The sequence below is a fragment of the Meriones unguiculatus genome, chromosome 15 (genome assembly GCF_030254825.1).
Source record: "Meriones unguiculatus strain TT.TT164.6M chromosome 15, Bangor_MerUng_6.1, whole genome shotgun sequence".
NCBI classification, from domain to species: Eukaryota; Metazoa; Chordata; class Mammalia; order Rodentia; family Muridae; genus Meriones; species Meriones unguiculatus.
In genome coordinates, this window is record NC_083362.1 from 66,490,899 (window position 1) to 66,509,328 (window position 18,430).

Genomic DNA, 18,430 nt, shown 5'->3' on the forward strand with positions numbered 1-18,430 from the left:
TGGGTGGGCAGTGGGAGGGGACTGGATGGGGATGGGAACAGAAGGAATCAGGTAGGGGGAAGGATGAAGGGAGAAAGTACTGGGAGAGACAAATGGATTGGGTGAGGGCCATCTCTGGGACAAACTAGAACCCTAAGGCAATGAAAACTCCCATGAATCTAGCAGGCTGATCCTAGCTAGATTTAACCTCCCTCCCCTGCAATGAGGGATATGGAGCCTGAACCAGACATTTCCTGTAACCAGGCAAGACTTCTAATGGAGAGAATGAGCCATCAACTCAGACAGAAAATCACTGACTACAATTTGTCCTGCCTACAAGATGTGCAGAGGTAAAGATAGAGAAGAAATTGAGGAACTGGTCAACCAAGGACTTGTCCAGCTTGAGAGCCATGCCATGAGAGGGAGTCTACCTCTCACATTGATATTCTGCTATACATGCAGATAGGAGCCTAGCATTAAGTGTCATCAGAGAGGCTTCACCTAGCAACTGATGGAAACAGATGCAGAGACCCACAGACAAACATTAGGCAGGAAGAGCTTAGGGAATACTGTGGGAGAGGGAGAAAGAATTATAGGAGCCAGAGGGTTCAAGGCCACCACAAGTAAACCCACAGAATCAGCTAACATGGGCCCAGTGGGGCTCAGAGTCTGAACTGCCAACCAAGGAGAATGCATGGGACTGACCTAGGCCCTCTGCACATACGTAAAGTTGTGTAGCTTGGTCTTCATGTGGGACTCTTAACAGCAGGAGCAGGGGATGTCTCTGACTCTGTTGCCTGCCTCTGAGACCCTTTCCCGCTACTAAGCTACCTCACTGAGCACCAGCAGAAGATGTGCCTAGTCTTAACTGCAACTTGATATGCTACTCTGTTATACTTGTAGATGCGAGCCTAGCATAAGTGTCCTAGACAAGGCAGGTTAATATCCATTGGAGGCTTCTCTTATCCTGAAGAGAAAGAGAGGAGGAGTGGATGGAGTAAGAGGGGGTAAAACTTGGGAGAATAGTGAGAACTGTGGTTGTGAAGTAAATAATAAATAAATAAATAAATAAATAAATAAATAAATAAAGATTGATGCAGGCTCTTACCCCCGTTGCCTGTAGATGTTGCCTGAACTCATCCATAGTTGTGTTTGAGATGCTCATATCCCTAAACATTCCTTCCAGTTTCGATGTGAACTGACATCCACACTCAGTCTATGGAGAAAGATCACAAATATGTACAAATAGTGGACTTTCCCATGAAAAAGTGTAGAAACAAAGTTATTCATGTTATTGCCAACCCTGTGTATCTCCTCAGAAAGCCTTCCCACTGGTTGTTATAAGCCTATAGCTATTAAAAACATAATTTTCAGGCTCTTTCAGAGGTTCCAATGTACTCCAGGTAAAGTGGAGCCTAAACCCTGAAACTTCTTACAAACACCTCAGGTGATTCTGTTACAAGTTAGTTTAGAAACTAGTCTAGGCAACAGTACTAGAGAACTCTGATGTTCTGTATCTTTAACAAGTAGAAGCAATGGCCACCTTGCTCAAAGCCAGACTACTTTAGTAAGTCTGGAAGTAAGCAATTTCTAATTATATGCTGGTATTCAGCCACATAATCAACATTAGTTAGGCATATTACAACATTCATCTTAAATAATGCTTACCTTTAATTTAGAAATCATATTTTTTTCAGAGTCATCAGAAACACTTTTATTTGTGAGCAGTCTCCTTGCCAGGTGTTGTTTATAATAACGTTCAAATACATCTTTTTCTTGCATAAACCTAAAAAGGACCATTGCCTTATCCAATATTGTTTCTACTTCTTGTTCGGTTAGCTGAAAATTAATCAACAGACAATATAGTTTAAAACCAGCCATAATACTTGGTTAACGGAACGGATGTGATCTGAGAATGTGCCCCACTTCATACATTTGGAGTGGAGGACTGCTAGTTAGACAGGACGCTTATCATTACAGGACTGGGCTAAGGGATGATCATGACCAGAAGAAATTTCATTGATACAGAACATAGTAAAACTTTTTACAGAAATTCATGTAACCACGAGACATTATTTTTAAGGCTCATTAAAAATTCAAAATTGGCAAACAAATGGGTAAATTTTTGTTAAATCCAAAAGATAATAAACCTTCTTTACCTATCTTTTAAATAAGGGAAAGAAGAAAACATAGTGATCTGTATTATGCTTATAATTTTACAAATCAGAGATTAAATTGGATGTATGCACAGTAAAGAGCCCTGTTTTCATTTTTATCTGTAACATTTCTTAAATTTATTTCTAAACTTTATGTCAATAAGTAGAAACTAATGTACTTTCAAATGCTTTACTACTCACCCCTTTGACTCCCTTTTTCAGCTTATCATCAATAAATAATGAGAGGTATTCAGGAGACCTGGAGTTGAGGTTTAGGAAATACTCAAAGTCCCCAGCAATAGTCTGTTTGAAGAGCCGGTCATTATTGAAGGATTCTTGGAGAAAGCGATCAAACCTACTCTTCAGATCCAATAAGCCCTTACAAATAAAAACAAATTTAGTGAACACTGTAAAAATGTTCTCATAAGTAAAATACTTATGATGTAGGCCTACCTTACCCTTGCTGGTAATTATGTGTTCAGAGTTAATTTTACAAACTATTATTTTCTAATTTGTGTGTAAGCTCAAATAGTGATAAATGTTAAGAATTCAAATGTTAGTGACAAATGGTAAGAATTCTATCCTTCAGGTATGTATAATAATGTATCAAAAATCAAGTAAGGCCCAAGAGATAGCTCAGCAGGTAAATGTACTTGTTGGATCCCTGGGACCCACATAACAGGAAAGAAATGACTGTCTTCTGACAACTACAAGGCACTTGGGTGTGCATGTAACCCCTAATACAAATGAATAAATGAAATGCAAACATCTTGAAATAAAACAACAACAACAACAACAAAAAAAACCTGTTCCTGCTTCTTTTAACCACCTTGTCAGGACCAAACTGGTTAGCCAAAGAAAAAGTAAAAACAAAAAACCCCCTAAAACAAACAAACAAAACCCTCAAAAAAGACTGATTATTCATATTAAAACAACTCTAGGAGTACAGTTTAGTCAAAGTACTGCTTAAAAACAGAACATTTTCAGGGTTACGCATTTAAAACACAAGTTGGCTTTTCTTGCATTTAAATACTAACGTACCACAAAATACAACTAATTTTTATTACACAAATTTAAACAAATCTTTAATAGGTTACCAAAAATCAGCACCTGAATTCAGCTCCCTGACACATATGTGAACATCTTTGAACTAGTCTAAAATATTCAGCACAGGTATATATGTAACACATACACTTATGAAAAGTGACACATGAAGTATTCGCAAAATGCTTATCATGAATGTAAAACTTTTGTTTACCTGGATATAGTCAACGGGATTCTTCCCTTCTCCTTCCTCAGAAACAAGGGCTTTTCCTTGTTCCCTCAAATAAGAACTCATACATTCACACATTGTCTTCAAACCATTTGGCACACGACTAAATAATTTGTACATACAAGCAAGGTCTGGAATTAGAAAATAAACAGAATGTTTACATTAAACATTAGAGCAAAAATGTGAATCTTTTCAAGAAAGATTATTATCACCATTTACTGTCCATATGACTGTTAAAAAACAGGGTTAGTTGAAAGTTATAATTTATGAACTACTGCGCTTGACTAGATGTGTTGAAAGCACTAGTAAAACACCTTGCATATTTTAATGTATACAGAAGACATGAACCTTAAACAGCAAACTAAACAATGCCACCAGAGTGACAAATATTTGAACTTGTACATAATTTATCCTTTTACTGTAGAAGTCACCACAAGGAAAAAATTTTAAACCAGTTAATATTTTACAACAGAACTGGCAATCATTACAATAAATGAAATGTATTAAAACAGATTTACTACTTCATTGCATCTCATGATAAATTTTATATAAAATTTACAGCCTAAATATCCATTTAAAAAAATGTTCTTACCCTGAGTAATTCTGGGCAACTACTAGTATTTCCCAGTAGCACTGTCTTTATCTCTGTTTTTAAAGAATGGTTCATTACACTACAGTGTTTCAATTTAGACTCTAGTCTTTACCCATTTTTTTTCATACCATTTTCAACAGCACCACAACGTGGATCTGAATCAATTTTCTTCCATTTGCCTGGTGGTCTCTAAAGAACTGTTTACCAGGAGACTGTAATGTTAGAACTTTATGATGATGATATATATATAGTCAGTAACTTTTGAAAATGGTGTTAGAACAGCAGTTTCTATGTCAAGGTTGGCTAACAGTTTTCTATTCCGCACCAGACAATAAACATTTTAGGCTATTGGGTCATATGATCTCTGACATAAAAATCAGTTTTGCCAGCACAGTAAGCAAGCATTCAAAGAAAAAGCATGAATGATTGATGGTGGCTGTGTAAATAAAACTTTATGGATATTAAAAACTTATATCGATCCTCATATATTTGTTTGTTTTTTTAAACTGCTAACATCCCAGATTTGAAGGACAAACCATATTCTGTCTACCTTGGACTTTATTTATAAAAGCAAACTAGTACCTAGAATTAATGGTGTATTTTAAAATTAATGAGCACAGCTTACACAAGAGGTCGTTAATATTTGTTTCACTGACTCAATCACAGGTTAAATCAATACAAGCTCCTATCTATAATACATTCCGGGGTAACCTATATATGGTAATTTGTGTGTTTGGTATATTATAATCAAAAATTTCTCATATTAAAGTCACTACAAAGTACAACAGCAATTAGTAAACTACAGAAATCTTTGTGTGCCAAATACCTGTAGCAAACTGTTTTGTTTTGTTCCTATGTTGTAAGTTTTACTTACTTGTACATTTAAGCTCTATTATATTAAATCAATGTAACCTCACGGTATTGTTTCATTTACTGTAGTTAAAATATGGGATAGCAGAAAATGTAAACAATGGGAAAATATCTGGCATTCAAAAATTATGTATTTCTTTATATTTAATTAAAATGAGTAATAATGCAAGACATCACTTTTGAACTTATTTATACTGCTGTACGTATCTAATGATCAATATAAATATCTTATTTATAGTAAATGAACTATTATTTCACTTTCTGATTTATGAGAATTAAGAATGATGAAACTGTGTCTGCCAACAGCTGCTCATAAGCAAGGATACCACAATTAACACATTCCTCCATTAAGCCTCTAGTGGTAAGGCAAGGAAGTTAAAGGCAGTTTAAAAATCTAATTTAGAATCATAGGTAGCTACTTACTAAAACAATGAGAACTAAATAGAGCAAAATTATACATGGTAAGTAGCTATTCTGCTATTTAGAGTGTTTGTCATAATGGGCTTACCTAACATATTGAAAACATGTCTCCATGAAGCTTCTGAATTATTGTCAAGTCAAGCATGTCTAGCAATTTCAAACATTTCCCCGCTCCTAAATTCAACTTCCATAATGTAGTTTATATCTTTGCTTTGGTTTCACTGTCAGTGTCTACTTTTTCACTGTAGCAGCAAACAAGCCTGAAATATCTGTTATCTACCCCTTTGCACAAAGGAGCCTGTGAGATGGCTCAGAGGTAAATGTACCTGCTGCCAAGACTAATGACTTGAGTTCAACTCCCAGGACTCATGATGGCAGGATAGTAGGAGAACAGATTTCCATAAGGTGTTCTCTTGACTTCCAAGCACACACGCACACACTCTGAATAAATGCAGTAAAACTAAATTTTGAAAAATGCTAATATTTGAATTAAACAAGCACCCAAGATTACTGTACTTTCAAAGTCATGGCAAATAAACTAGAAGACTTGTTTTCTCAAAAAAAATTTACAAAAACAGTTCGTTAAAAGGAAAAAAGCACCCTCATTAATAAAAACAATCTGTATGGTTTTTTGAGAACTTGCCATATATTTAACTCTAACTGGAAACAAAGGTCAAATATTCCATTAGAGATTAAGAGGATGACTTTTCTTGCCAGTATTGATCTAACCTCCCTTCTGTGACTTGTCTCTTAATAATTATGATAGATAAATAAACAGATAAACAAATAGCTGTGCATGGTGACGCATACCTGTAATCCTGAATTTGGGAGGCAGAGGCAGAGGGATTGCTGTGAGTTCAAAGACAATGAAGGCTAGATAGAGAAATCCTGTCTCGGAAAACCAAAACTAAAATCCAAATAAAAAAACAAAACTCCAACTTTTTTCATCCCTTATCTAGCTCATACAAGAGGCAGCACATTTCCGAATAGTAACCAGCTAGAAATATTGCTAAGATTTCATCAAGAAAGCAGGAAAATAATGATGGCTATTAAAAAAAACCACTGGCATATAAAATGAACGCTTCAAAGCAAAGCACTAGAAACTGAGAACTTCTTACACCAATCATTTTCACAACCTTTCAAGACAAATACCGTGAATTAAAGTTAACAATGACTGCTATCGTTAAACGCATTATCTCAAAAGTGCTAACTTTTCTTTTTAACTTGTCTACTAGTTCTTCTAAATATTCTAATATGAATATAAGGACGAACACACACACACACACACACACACACACACACACACACCTACACCCATCAACCTTATAAGAACATATGTGAGTCTAGAAAGCTTTCAAACTCACTGGTATTTAACAAAATGTAAAAAGCAGGGGTTGTGGGAAGCACCACTGAAATCACCAGAAATATGTAACATTTTCATAAAAATAAAATGTAAAGCTTTAACTTCACTATAGTGCTAACTTTTTGAAAACTGAGATTCGTAAGTTAGAATTATTTTTAATTGATAACACTTACCTTCTGTCTTTCCATTTTTCAACATATGTACCAGCCCAGAATTTTCCATTTCTACAATAGTTTTCATGTGCTTAGAAATGAGTTCCCTCTCAACAACCTTCACAATGGGCTCTTCTGTAGATTTGTCAAGGCAGTGCATCACCCGCTCTATTTCCTCATTAATTCTAGCTTCTACTTTCTTTATATATACTGAAGCACTGTTTTCTGCTAAAAATTTCTGGCTTTCCATCTGCAATTAAATTTTAAAAATTTAATTAAAAATGTGTTTCTATTCTAAAAGCGTTTCTATAGCATTTACAATGAATCACACCAAGTAGTCTAACAACTAAAGGACATTTCATGCAATTTCTTATTACACAGATTCTTTTAGTCTAATTTGGTCTTTAAAGCATTAATTGACATAAAACTAAATTAACACATTATCTATCAACAGTGTTTTAAAGATTTGATAATATACAAATTTAAGCACTTGACCCAAGTCAGAACAGCTCATTCCATTATACTGCAAACTGTAGCTAGAAAGATTCATTGTGTCTGTCATAAGCTTTGCTGATATACCATCACTACTGAAGTTCTCCTACTATGCTGCTCCCATATAAGCAATTTGAGAAAAATAAGTTTTAAATAGCTATTAATCATCTCTGTTAAACATTAGCCTTACTGGTTTCAGAGTTACTAGTGTCATCCCAATAGATTTTAAACTACCTAAAAGCAGCATTAATCAATATATCTAAGAATTACATAAGACATACTGACATATGTTATATAAAAATAAGTAACATTCTCTACTTAGCAAAAGTAGTTCTCATTTTTAAAATCAAGTTCCTAAGAACAGACTTCAACATCCTAAACAAAAATCTTGGCAAGACCATCTCTATTCATAATAAACACTGTGTTTCTAGGTATACCTGTAATATGCATGTAACTGCAGTATATTTTGGAGATGAAATTAGCACGAAAACCAGCTGATATGCTATTAAAAAATAAGCATTGCTTTGGATACTATAAACTGATAAATCATGACCCAGCCTCTCCAGCGGGACCACAAAGAACTTCGTAATGGCTAGCTATAAACCATTTGGAAGAAAGCAGCAACTCCGTATTTTTATGTTGATAAGTAAATTATCAAGCGCTATTTTAATACACATCTAATGGCTCTAAACTGAGTTAAAAGTAATTTTATATTAATTTATTTAAAAAATCCTATTATCAGAGTAAAAACTTTGTACTGTAGTTGGGCACCACTACATTTCCTCTATAAAACACAGCTGATGTTTAAGGAAGGATGCCTGGCTATCAGTATCTTATAGCTATTCTAACATCTGTCAGCACTCAGGGTTATTACCATATTCGCCATTAACTTGTTCTAATAGGACCTTATTGTTAGAATTTTATTGGTTTGGGATGCTATGTGATTTTAAAAAACAATTTTGCTTGCTTGAGGTCAGCTTTTAATTTCCTAATCAGTACCCTTTAAGTTAAGCAAATATGCCATATGAAATCAGATACATTGCTAATATTTATTGTATTAACTGACAGCTAAGAAGCCTGCAGAGATTTCATTGGTTATGTTGCCTGTGAATTTATAGTAATTAGATAAATATGATAAAGTCTTAAGGCTACTTTTAAGCTTATGTTCTTTAACACACAATTTTAAAGTGGAAAATTTTCAATTATTATTAAGTCCCTCACTGGTGTGTCAGAACATGAAGTAGGAATTCTAAAGAGTATTATTTTGGTAGCATCCCCTCTCCAATGAATTCTAACTAAAACAGGTCACAATATTCAAATTAATAAACTACACTGAATAATGTTATGATCATCATAAAAGAGCATTTATCAATACAGTCACTGATTACCTGAAAAAATTCTGCAGACATTTCCAAAAAAGGAGCCTCAAAATCTTCCTCATAGACTGATCTTCCTTCAAGACCTAAAATCATTAACATCTGGCAAGCATTTCTTATTGCTCCTCTGTCAAAAAAAGTTTAATTACTTGATAATCAAATATATTAAAGACATGTAAAATATTCAAAAGTTGAGAAATACTTTTACAACATTTAGCTTTTATCAAAGTAACCAATCTTTCATAAGAAAAGTCATTCAAAAATATGGATACAGAATAATTTAAATCAAAAATCCTATCTTGACTATACAGCTATTTATCTAGTTATCCTTACCTTGCCATACAAAAATTTTAAAGTATGTTTAAGATAACAAAGTTTTTAATTATTTAAAAAAAATACAGAGGTAGTTTAGTGGGTGTGACTGGAGAGGGAAAGGTAGACAGGTAAGTTAGTAAGCCAGAGGATAACCTACAGCTAATACAAAGGCGATACAAGATTTTTTAAATAAATGAGTTTTGAACAATCCTGATTAAACACTAAGCTCAATCAGTGGGAACTGTATTAGCTCACTGATCCTCTGAAACCAAACGAGAAGGAATTCCACATGTTCCAAGCCACTCTAGCAGTAACATCACAAAAATGGTACTGCCATGCCAAGAAAAGTGAGAGTGTAGGACTCGGAAGTAGTTCTGGGGTATTTTAGTCCACATTCAGTATTTTTTTCTACAAAAAACAAAAAAACAAACAAACAAAAAAAAACGTGAAAGACAAAAGCCTACCAGGGCACAATAGTATATGCCTATAGTTTAGGCTACTGGGGAGACTGAGGAAGAGAGGAAACGCTTGAGTTCTAAAAGTTTAGAAGTTCAACACTGGTCTGCATAGCATACTGAGACCCTGCTTCTTCTACGATACAATAAGGTGGACTGCAGATGGAGCTTTGGCAACACACTTGTCTAGCAAAGTCCTAAGTTCAATTCTCAGTAATGGAAAGAATACAAAATAAACACAGTAAGAGAAGGAAGGGGAAAAAAATTAAAAAGAGCTTTAAAAGAGGAAAAAAAGACTAAAATGTTATATTACATAGCAAAAAGAAACAAATGACAGTAGGAAAAAAACAAAATGGAAGGCTAACTTATTAAAAATACATAAATCAATACGCTTAAGATGATGTCCTCAAATTCTAGATAACTAAAACAGTAAAAGCCTTTGAAGATTTTAGTAAGTACTGAACAATAAGTTTTTATGGTTTTAATGCAATTATGACAGCAATCACTTCTTAGGATACAAACATGAAAAACCGAAACCAAATGTAAGGATAAATCATATACCTGTCTACAACTTCTCCTTTCCGCTCTCTGGCAATCATATCCAATAAAGTTTGCCGAAGATGATCCCTAATACACCCATAACGTACAACTTGATCTCGAAAAATTATTAATCCCAAATTGTAGACATTTTCTACATTATTTTGTTGTACATATACACGGTCCTGCAGTTAAAACAAAATAATATTAAGCAAAATTGTTGTAAATATAAAATAATTATTACAACCCACAATAAAAATTTTTAAAGCACTTTGGAAATTCCTAGTACCTCTGAAGTTATGTAAAATTAAACCTTTACAATTCACCACAGTTACTGAAACAAATTTAAAAGAACTATTATACTGCTAAAATGGAAAGTACCGGCAATTGCAAGAAGTCTTCTGTTTCACCTACATTATAAGCATATGGGAACATTAAACAATTATTATAAGGAGACATACCAGAAGAGCCAATCAAAGTATAAACAGCACCTCAGAAACTTAAGTGTAGCTATATAAAATTAGTAATAATCATTTATAGCAAATGTTTGACATGTATGGCTAATTATCATCAAGTAAGACAAAAGCTGTAATTTGCTTAACTCATGTATCAAATGCATGTGTTAAACAAGTTCACAAGATCTTCAAGTGAAACAGTAGACAGTAGAAGGAGATACACTGACATTATTTGCTGAGTGGCAATGTCAAGTGTTTTGTTTACTGTTTATTAACACTAAGGAATTAAGCCTGGAGGTGGACATGAGCATTTTCACAATATACTTTAATAGTAATCTCCCTTTGTTAACTAACCTGATTTTATGTAGTGCAGTAATAATGTAGTTCTAATCATTCAAATCGCAGATGTTTCCAAGTTAATTTAAAAAGACCCTTTACTAATCTTAAAAGGAGCCAGGACTCCTTTTAAAAATCATCTCCAAAGACAGGTAACACATAAGGGCTACTTTTAAATGTTGAAATCTCAGGATTAGGCCCAAGTGCAGTTATGTTTAAATCCAACACTAGTAACTATCTACTGCAAAAGAGTCCAAATAAAATTGCCTGGTTTTAACTTGTCTTTTAAAATCCCAAGTTCAGATATTTTAAATATGAAATATTCTAAAAAACACCTGAAGGTTCAATAAAGGAGTATGTATTTCATCAGCATAAACCACATTTCATAAACCACATTTTAAATTTATTTGTAGTTCTCTCTTAGGAGCTATTCCTTGCTCAAGCATCCTATGGTGGACAGGAACATTACTACTTAAGAAATGGTATTAAAAGTCACGTTACAGGAAAACAAATCATGGTAAGTAGCTACAGACTCATGAAGTAATTAATCAGTGCAAAAAAAAAAGAGGAAATTTTAGGTTCTAGCATTTCTATTTAGTGTTCATTTTGAACAATGTTTGCTTTCAAGATTAAACAGGTGCTGGGGGTGGTGGCTTTTACCCATACGTCAACAACAACAAAATGCCCCTTAAGTTCTTTGTAGCTAGTCTATCAAAATATGGTTGAACTTGCATCAACAGGCTTAATCCCAAAGCAATACTGTCTACCAAAAAGTAAGAGAAGTGTTTTTTAAACAATGTTATATATTTTAAAATATGTAATATTCTAGTTGAAAGAAAAAAAATCTTGTAATTTTCACTCAGGAATTGTCTATCAAAATACAAGATAAATGAAAACCCCATTTCTGTAAAGCTATATAGAATTGTACCAAATCATACTAAAATGTACTGTTCCCCACTGTAAACGTTTATAATATGAGTGGGAGAAAAAAAATAACACTATGAAATAATCTCTATTAGACTCATTTGAGTACAGAAAACATGTGACATAATACAGTGGTTAAGCACACTAATTCATGAACCAGAGAGATGGCTCAGTGCACTTGCTTTTCCAGATGATCCAGGTTCAATTCCCAGCACCCACATGATGGCTCATAATGATCTGTAACACCAGCCCTGGGATCTGATGCCCTCTTCCGGCCTTGACAGGCACTGCATAAATGTGAGACAGAAATACATGTAGGCAAAAAACAAAACAAAACAAAAAAAAACACTGATTCAAGAAGCATAAAGCATTTCTTTCAATCAGTCCTCTTTCTGCCACTTAATATCTATGACCTTCACATCCATTTCCTTATCTGTAAACATCTACCCCAAATAGCATCCATTTGCAATAGTAACAATAGAAACAACTGCCAAAGCTACCACTTCCCTTCCAAATTTTAAAATAAAAGCCCATTATTAAAATGAAAACTAAAGTCAGGTGTGGTGGTACATGCCTTGAATCCCAACTCTCAGGAGTCAGAGGCAGGCAGATCTCTGAGTTTGAGGCCAGCCTGGTCTACAGAGTTCTATGACAGCCAGGGCTACACAGAGAAACACTGCCCCCAAAACCCAAATAAATAAAAACTCAACAGAACAAAACAAAAGCAAGAGCTCAGAATGCAGGCGAGCTGAACTCAATACTGTAGGGCAGTAGCTATGGAAACTAGCATCAAAGTTTGTCAAAAATAAAGCAGAGTTAGCCTATACCTGAGCAGTTTTACTTCTTAGCATACAGGCAAAATACAAAAAGCATTCCAATAAACACAGCAGTACAAATTCCAAAAGTCACAATTAAAATGCCCATTGATGAATGGATGAGACAAACAAAATGTGGTTTATATGAAGTATTCATAGTCCATAACATGGGGGAGCATGTGCTTAAGCAGAAAAGAACAAATACTGTATTGCCCCACTTACATGTACCCACAGCATTAAAATCACAGATGCAAAGAGCAGAATTGGGTACTGGGAAAGATGTTGGTAACAGGTAGAGTTCCACTTTAGGAGGAGGAGGAAGAAGCAAGAACAATTCTATAAGATGGTGTTTACCATAATTTAAAAAATCTAAATCACCACTATCACTACCCCCACTGGCTATCCCCCGACACCACTGTTTAAAATCATCACTGCAACTTGGATTTATGGGAACCAAGTACATGAGAACAGCACTAAGTACTAGCACTAACACACTTACTGTCACTGTATCCCCTGAGTAGTCAGGCACAATGTCACAGGTTAGTACATGGGGGTTGGCTATCAAACAGGCAAAGTTTCTGAAGAGGAAAGAAACACAACCAAACTCTGTTAATCATAAACTAATTATCTGAGTGTGTGCTGTTGACATTAACACAGCCATGTCAAGGACCCCAATACTTCAAACCCACAGGAATTGGCAAAGACTTCCTTTGGTTCAAGTGTGAATGAATGCTAGAGTGTACCTAACAACCAGAGCTTTCTGCTCTAAAATGACTGCAGCCTGAGACTACTCCCCTACATGGAGCTCCTACCGAGATGCGATTAGCTACACCACTTGCCTCACTCAGTTGTATACTATAAACTTGCCTTTTTCCATTCAGACACAAAATGTAAATGCTGATTCTGGACAGCTGTTGGCGATAGGTCTCCATTAGATCCCAAGGCCCATCCCATCTCAGCTTTTCCACAACTGTGTCTGTATCCTTTCTGTATTCACTCTTAGCCCCAGCCAGATTTCCAGAACTTAGCCATGCAGGACATAGGGCAGTTACTGACAAAAACAAACCAAAAATCCAAAACACAAGAGAACAAAGAGAATGCAATGCTAAGAGGCTAACTGGTAGATTTGCAGTCTAAGAGTCAGGCATGGCAATATGGAAAACAGCATGACTAATAACTAGGGCTTTCGGCTGAGATCTCAAGGGGGCTACAGCCACTGTGTAGAGAGCTATTATAGCCTGGGGGAGGGGGGGAACCGACAAACTAAAAACATGTTAACACTAATAATGTCTTAAAGAAATTTACACTAGATCATGTTCTCCTAGTTTGTCAGCCTACTAAATCAAAATTAAACTTTCTTTAAAAGGAAGAAGGTATCATCCTCTGCCTTCAGTTTTCTACACACAATACTAGCATTCAATCCACAATTATTAACACTGCCCCCCCCCCCCAAAAAAAAAAAGCAACACATAACTCAGACTCAAATGTTTAAATACTGTTAACGGGTGGGTCAGGAGGTAGTGGTTGAGGAAGGGTATGACACACACCCAGGAAGCCAGTGTTCTAAGACCCTTACCTTATTCGGAAAGTGGCTTCAAAAAAATCCAAAACACTTTCTCTCTCCCAGCCCTCTCACCTCCCATCCCTACTCTCCCCATACCAGATCCTTTCCTTCATTCCCCTTCCCTTCACCTCTCCCACCCAGTTCTCTCTTCATCCACTTCTGATGTCTATTTTATTTCCCCTTCTGAGGGAGATTCACGCATCTTCCCTTGGGCCCTCCTTATTACCACCTTCTTTGGATCTGTCAACTGCAGAATGGTTACCTTGTATTATATGGCTAATATCCATTTATAAGCGAGTACATAAATGTGTGTCTTTCTGGGTCTTGTGTTACCTTACTCAGGAAAATATTTTCTGGCACAAGTTGGAGACCTCAGACACTGTAGGCTCCTGGGAGGATATGGGGGTGATTCTAGCTGAGTCTCCTAGAAGAGGATATAGAGACAGAAGGGACCACCTCTTACACCAAAGTAGGATGTCCAGAGGAGTGAGTGGGATACCAGCCAACCCACAAAACCTAAGACCCCAAATTTGCCCTACAAACAAGGTATACAGAGATAAAGATAGATCAGAGACTGATGGAATGGCACAAAAAACTGATGGATTGGCACAACTTCAGACCTACCCCATGGGAAAGAGAGAACCACTGACACTATCAAACGATACTCTACTTGTAGACAGAACAGCATAACTCTTCTTTGGGAGGCCCCACCCAGCATCAGATCCAAACAGATGCAGAGACCCACAGCCAAACATTAGAAGAGTCTTGTGGAAGAGTTGGGAAAAGGACAAAGGGACCCAGAAAGGACCAGAACCCCACAAGAAGACCAAGAGAGTCAATTAACCAAGGACCATAGGCACTCAAGAGACTGAACCACCAACCAAAGAGCATGCATTGACTCAACCAAGGTCCCCTACACATATATAGCTTGGCCTTAATGAGGGTCCGCTAGTAATTACAGCAGGGGCTGTCTCTGATATGGACTCTTGTTGCCTGCTTTTGGCTCACTTTCCCCTAGGTGGATTTGCCTTGTTGGGCCTCTTAGTGGAAGAGGATGCGCTTGGTCCCAATGCAACTTGATGTGCTAGGGCCTGTTGGTCTGTGTTTGTGGGACTCCCCTTTTCTGAGAAGGGAAAGGGGGAGAGGGAGAAGAGGATGTGAGGTCAGGACCAGGAGGGGGAAGAGGGTGGGGACTGCAGTTAAGTGTAGTGAATGTAAAGTGAATAATAAAACAAACAAACAAACAAACAAACAAATAAAACCCGATGGCGGTGCAATCTGAGCACTCTGCGAGGCAAAGGCAGGTGTTTATCTGTGAATTAGAGGGCAGCCTGTTCTACAAAGGGAGTGCAGGACAGCCAAGGATACACAGAGAAACAAAAAAACCCAAGAATGAAATAACTAACTAATAAAGTAAATAAATACAAACAACAACAAACCCTTAGGACTGTCAAGGATGCCCACTGTAACTGGTATAGTAACCACTAAATTAACAATGGACTATATGTAAATCTGTAGCTAATGGGTCAGGTAATAAAACAGAATTGTCAACCTAAACCAAGTCAAAAAAAAAAAAAAAAAAAGGAAAAAAAAGCGCAATAAACCCACAAGGTCCAAATATATCTGAGCACAGGGGTCTTCTATGAGACTGTTTATCCAACCAAGAACCATGCATGGATATAACCTACAATCCCTGCTCAGACATAGCCCATGGTAGCTCAGTATCCAAGTGGGTTTCCTAGTAAGGGGGACAGGAATTGTTTCTGACATGAACTCATGAGCTTTCCTTCCCCTCTGAGGAGCAGCCTTACTAGGCCACAAATAAGGACATTGCAACCATCCTGAAGATACATGATAAGCCAGGACCAAATGGAAGGAGAGGAGGACACACCCTCTCAGTGGACTCGGAAGGGGGCTGAGAGGAGATGAGGGAGGGGAAGATTGGGAGAGAAAGAGGGAGAGGGCTACAGCTGGGATTCAAATGAATGTATAAAAATAAAAAATTTAAAAAAACAATAAAAAACAAATATAAAAATTTTAAGTATCAATAATTACATTAAGTATAAATGAATACTGGATATTTAAAATTACAACCAAATATTGTCATATGGCTGTGGTGGCTGGTTAATGGTCAACCCCACAGAATCTAGAGTTCACTGAAAGACAGGCATCTGGGCATGCTGTCTATGGGGGATTAAGTTCACTTCCGATCCTGGACAAAGAAAGGTAACTGAGGAGCACTCTCCCATTCCCACTCAGCTCTCTCTCCTGACTGTTGACATTTGAGCAGACAAAAGAAATTTTATTCAAAATAAATACTGAGACACATTACTCACATTAAAAAATTTGACCAAAACACTTGCTTTATTTTACATGCATGTTCTAGTTTCACTGTTGCTGCTGTGATAAAATACTCGTATAAAAAGTTAGTGCAGAAAGAAATTTAATTCCAGGTTACAGTCCATCATTGTGAAGAAAGTCAAAGCAGGAACTTCAAATAGCCATACAACATCCACAGCTCAGAACAGGGAGAAATGACTGCATGAATGTTCATTTGTTTGACTGTAATTCTTCCATTCAAAACCCTCTAGTGAGAAAATAGTACTCTACACACTGGGGCTGGGTCTGCCCATCATCAGTTACTTATGAAGGCAGTCCCCTCCCCCATGCACATATCCACAGGCTAATTCAATTAATTACCTTGACCTCTCACCAAGAGTCTTCCTAGCTGATTTTTGTGTCAAGTTGATAATTAAAGCAAGCCACTCTTAAAAAAAAAATTTTTTTTAATTGGCAATAGGCTTATAATTTGTAAATGGATGCTATAACTGCCAGGGTGATCATGGTTTTAGAGCTTCTAAGTATTCCATGATGGCTTTAAGTAACTTAGGATAACTGATCTTGGAAAATGACTTCTTCAAGTGAGACTTACTATCACTTTCAACATAAGCAAGAAAACTATTTTCAAAGATTTCGTCATCATTGCCAAATTAGGTATGGGAAACTAAAATTTCTACATTAAAAAAAAATACTGACTGAAACAAGGAACTGGAAAACAGAGCTAGTCATTACTGAATCTGTCATTACAACACAAAGGTGAATAAATATTCAACTCTGGGTTACCACTTGAGATGATCGGCATGACTGACTACAATATAACCTCTAAAGTGGGACTATAAAATGACAAAGGGCAGAGGCATAGAATGAAGAGACTTGGAATCAGCTACTTTGGTTATGTAGAAACTGAATAATCTTGATAATCCCTCTAATCCCAATTCTTAAATTTACTATACCCACAAAATGGAAACACTAATATTCAATGTGTAAACTGGGTATATATACATAGTATTGAACAGAAAGAGCTATGTAATAAGACTGATACACTGTTATACACTCAGGAAGTATTTGTATTGCTTAACTGTTTTCAGTATTCTAAAACTTATACTGTAAAGACTAGATGATAAACTGCTTAAAATAGTGCCTGGCCCACGCTACAGACTATGAAAGTATTGTCAGCCATCATTAAATAGATTCTCTACTGTCACTGAGATGTGTTGTTTATTGCACAAAGCTGCTAACCTTAAGACTTCCTAAACTGTGATCCACTTAATACCACTCTACCCATGTTCCCCGTTTTCGTCCTTTTCCTCATTCTCCAGACATTGTATCTTGCTGTTCGCTTTCAGTATTAAAATAGTTCAAAGCTTTAGAGGTAAAAGAATCCTGAAATTTTAATGATCTAACTAACATATCCTTAGCAGATTCTACAGATGGCTTCATGCTCCTTACCATGCAAATAAAAGCAAGTCTTGTGTGGTATATAAACACACACATGACTACTTCTAGGAGAGGATCCAGGAATTCCAACCATGCACTAAGAGTTCTCTGACTTGCAGAAAGCACCAGAGTTCTTACACAATAAATCTATTTTATAGATACGGAAAAACAGGCTTACCCAGAGGGTTACATAAGTAAATTAATGTAAAAGCAGGACTCAATTTATCATTAAGCATTTTCTCACTGCTTCAAACTGCTCACATACATTGGAAGGACCCTACTCCAAAGAAAATTTTATTCCATGTACTTCAATCAGAAATTTTTGCTCTAAGTACAAGCCCTGCACACAGGTTCAAACCAGACAGAATCCCAGCATAAAGTGAGAAGGGTAGTGTATACAAAGTCCCACCCTTATCTAAAGCTATTTGCAATTGATATCCACTGAGAAAGGGAAACAGTTTTCTCCAACAGAGTGTCACTTGGCTATCTCAAAAACACTCCAGTGAAAGCCCCATGCCCAGAACTTAGCCAACAGAGTATCTTGTTTTGTTTTGTTTTGTTTTTTTTTTTTGGGGGGGG

General features: G+C 36.2%; 1 protein-coding gene across 3 annotated transcripts in view; it reads right to left on the reverse strand.

Moving 5' to 3' along the window:
* The window catches only part of Cul3 (cullin 3), a 76,406-nt gene that overhangs the window by 14,628 nt on the left and 43,348 nt on the right, over positions 1-18,430 (reverse strand). For all 3 annotated transcript variants that reach the window (XM_060368687.1, XM_060368688.1, XM_060368689.1), the window contains 7 exons: positions 10,005-10,165; positions 8,686-8,800; positions 6,827-7,055; positions 3,394-3,539; positions 2,337-2,513; positions 1,648-1,818; positions 1,088-1,195 (listed from right to left, as the gene is read on the reverse strand). In XM_060368687.1, the coding sequence (XP_060224670.1) occupies positions 1,088-1,195; positions 1,648-1,818; positions 2,337-2,513; positions 3,394-3,539; positions 6,827-7,055; positions 8,686-8,800; positions 10,005-10,165 (1,107 nt within the window). The remainder of the gene's footprint in view (positions 1-1,087; positions 1,196-1,647; positions 1,819-2,336; positions 2,514-3,393; positions 3,540-6,826; positions 7,056-8,685; positions 8,801-10,004; positions 10,166-18,430) is intronic.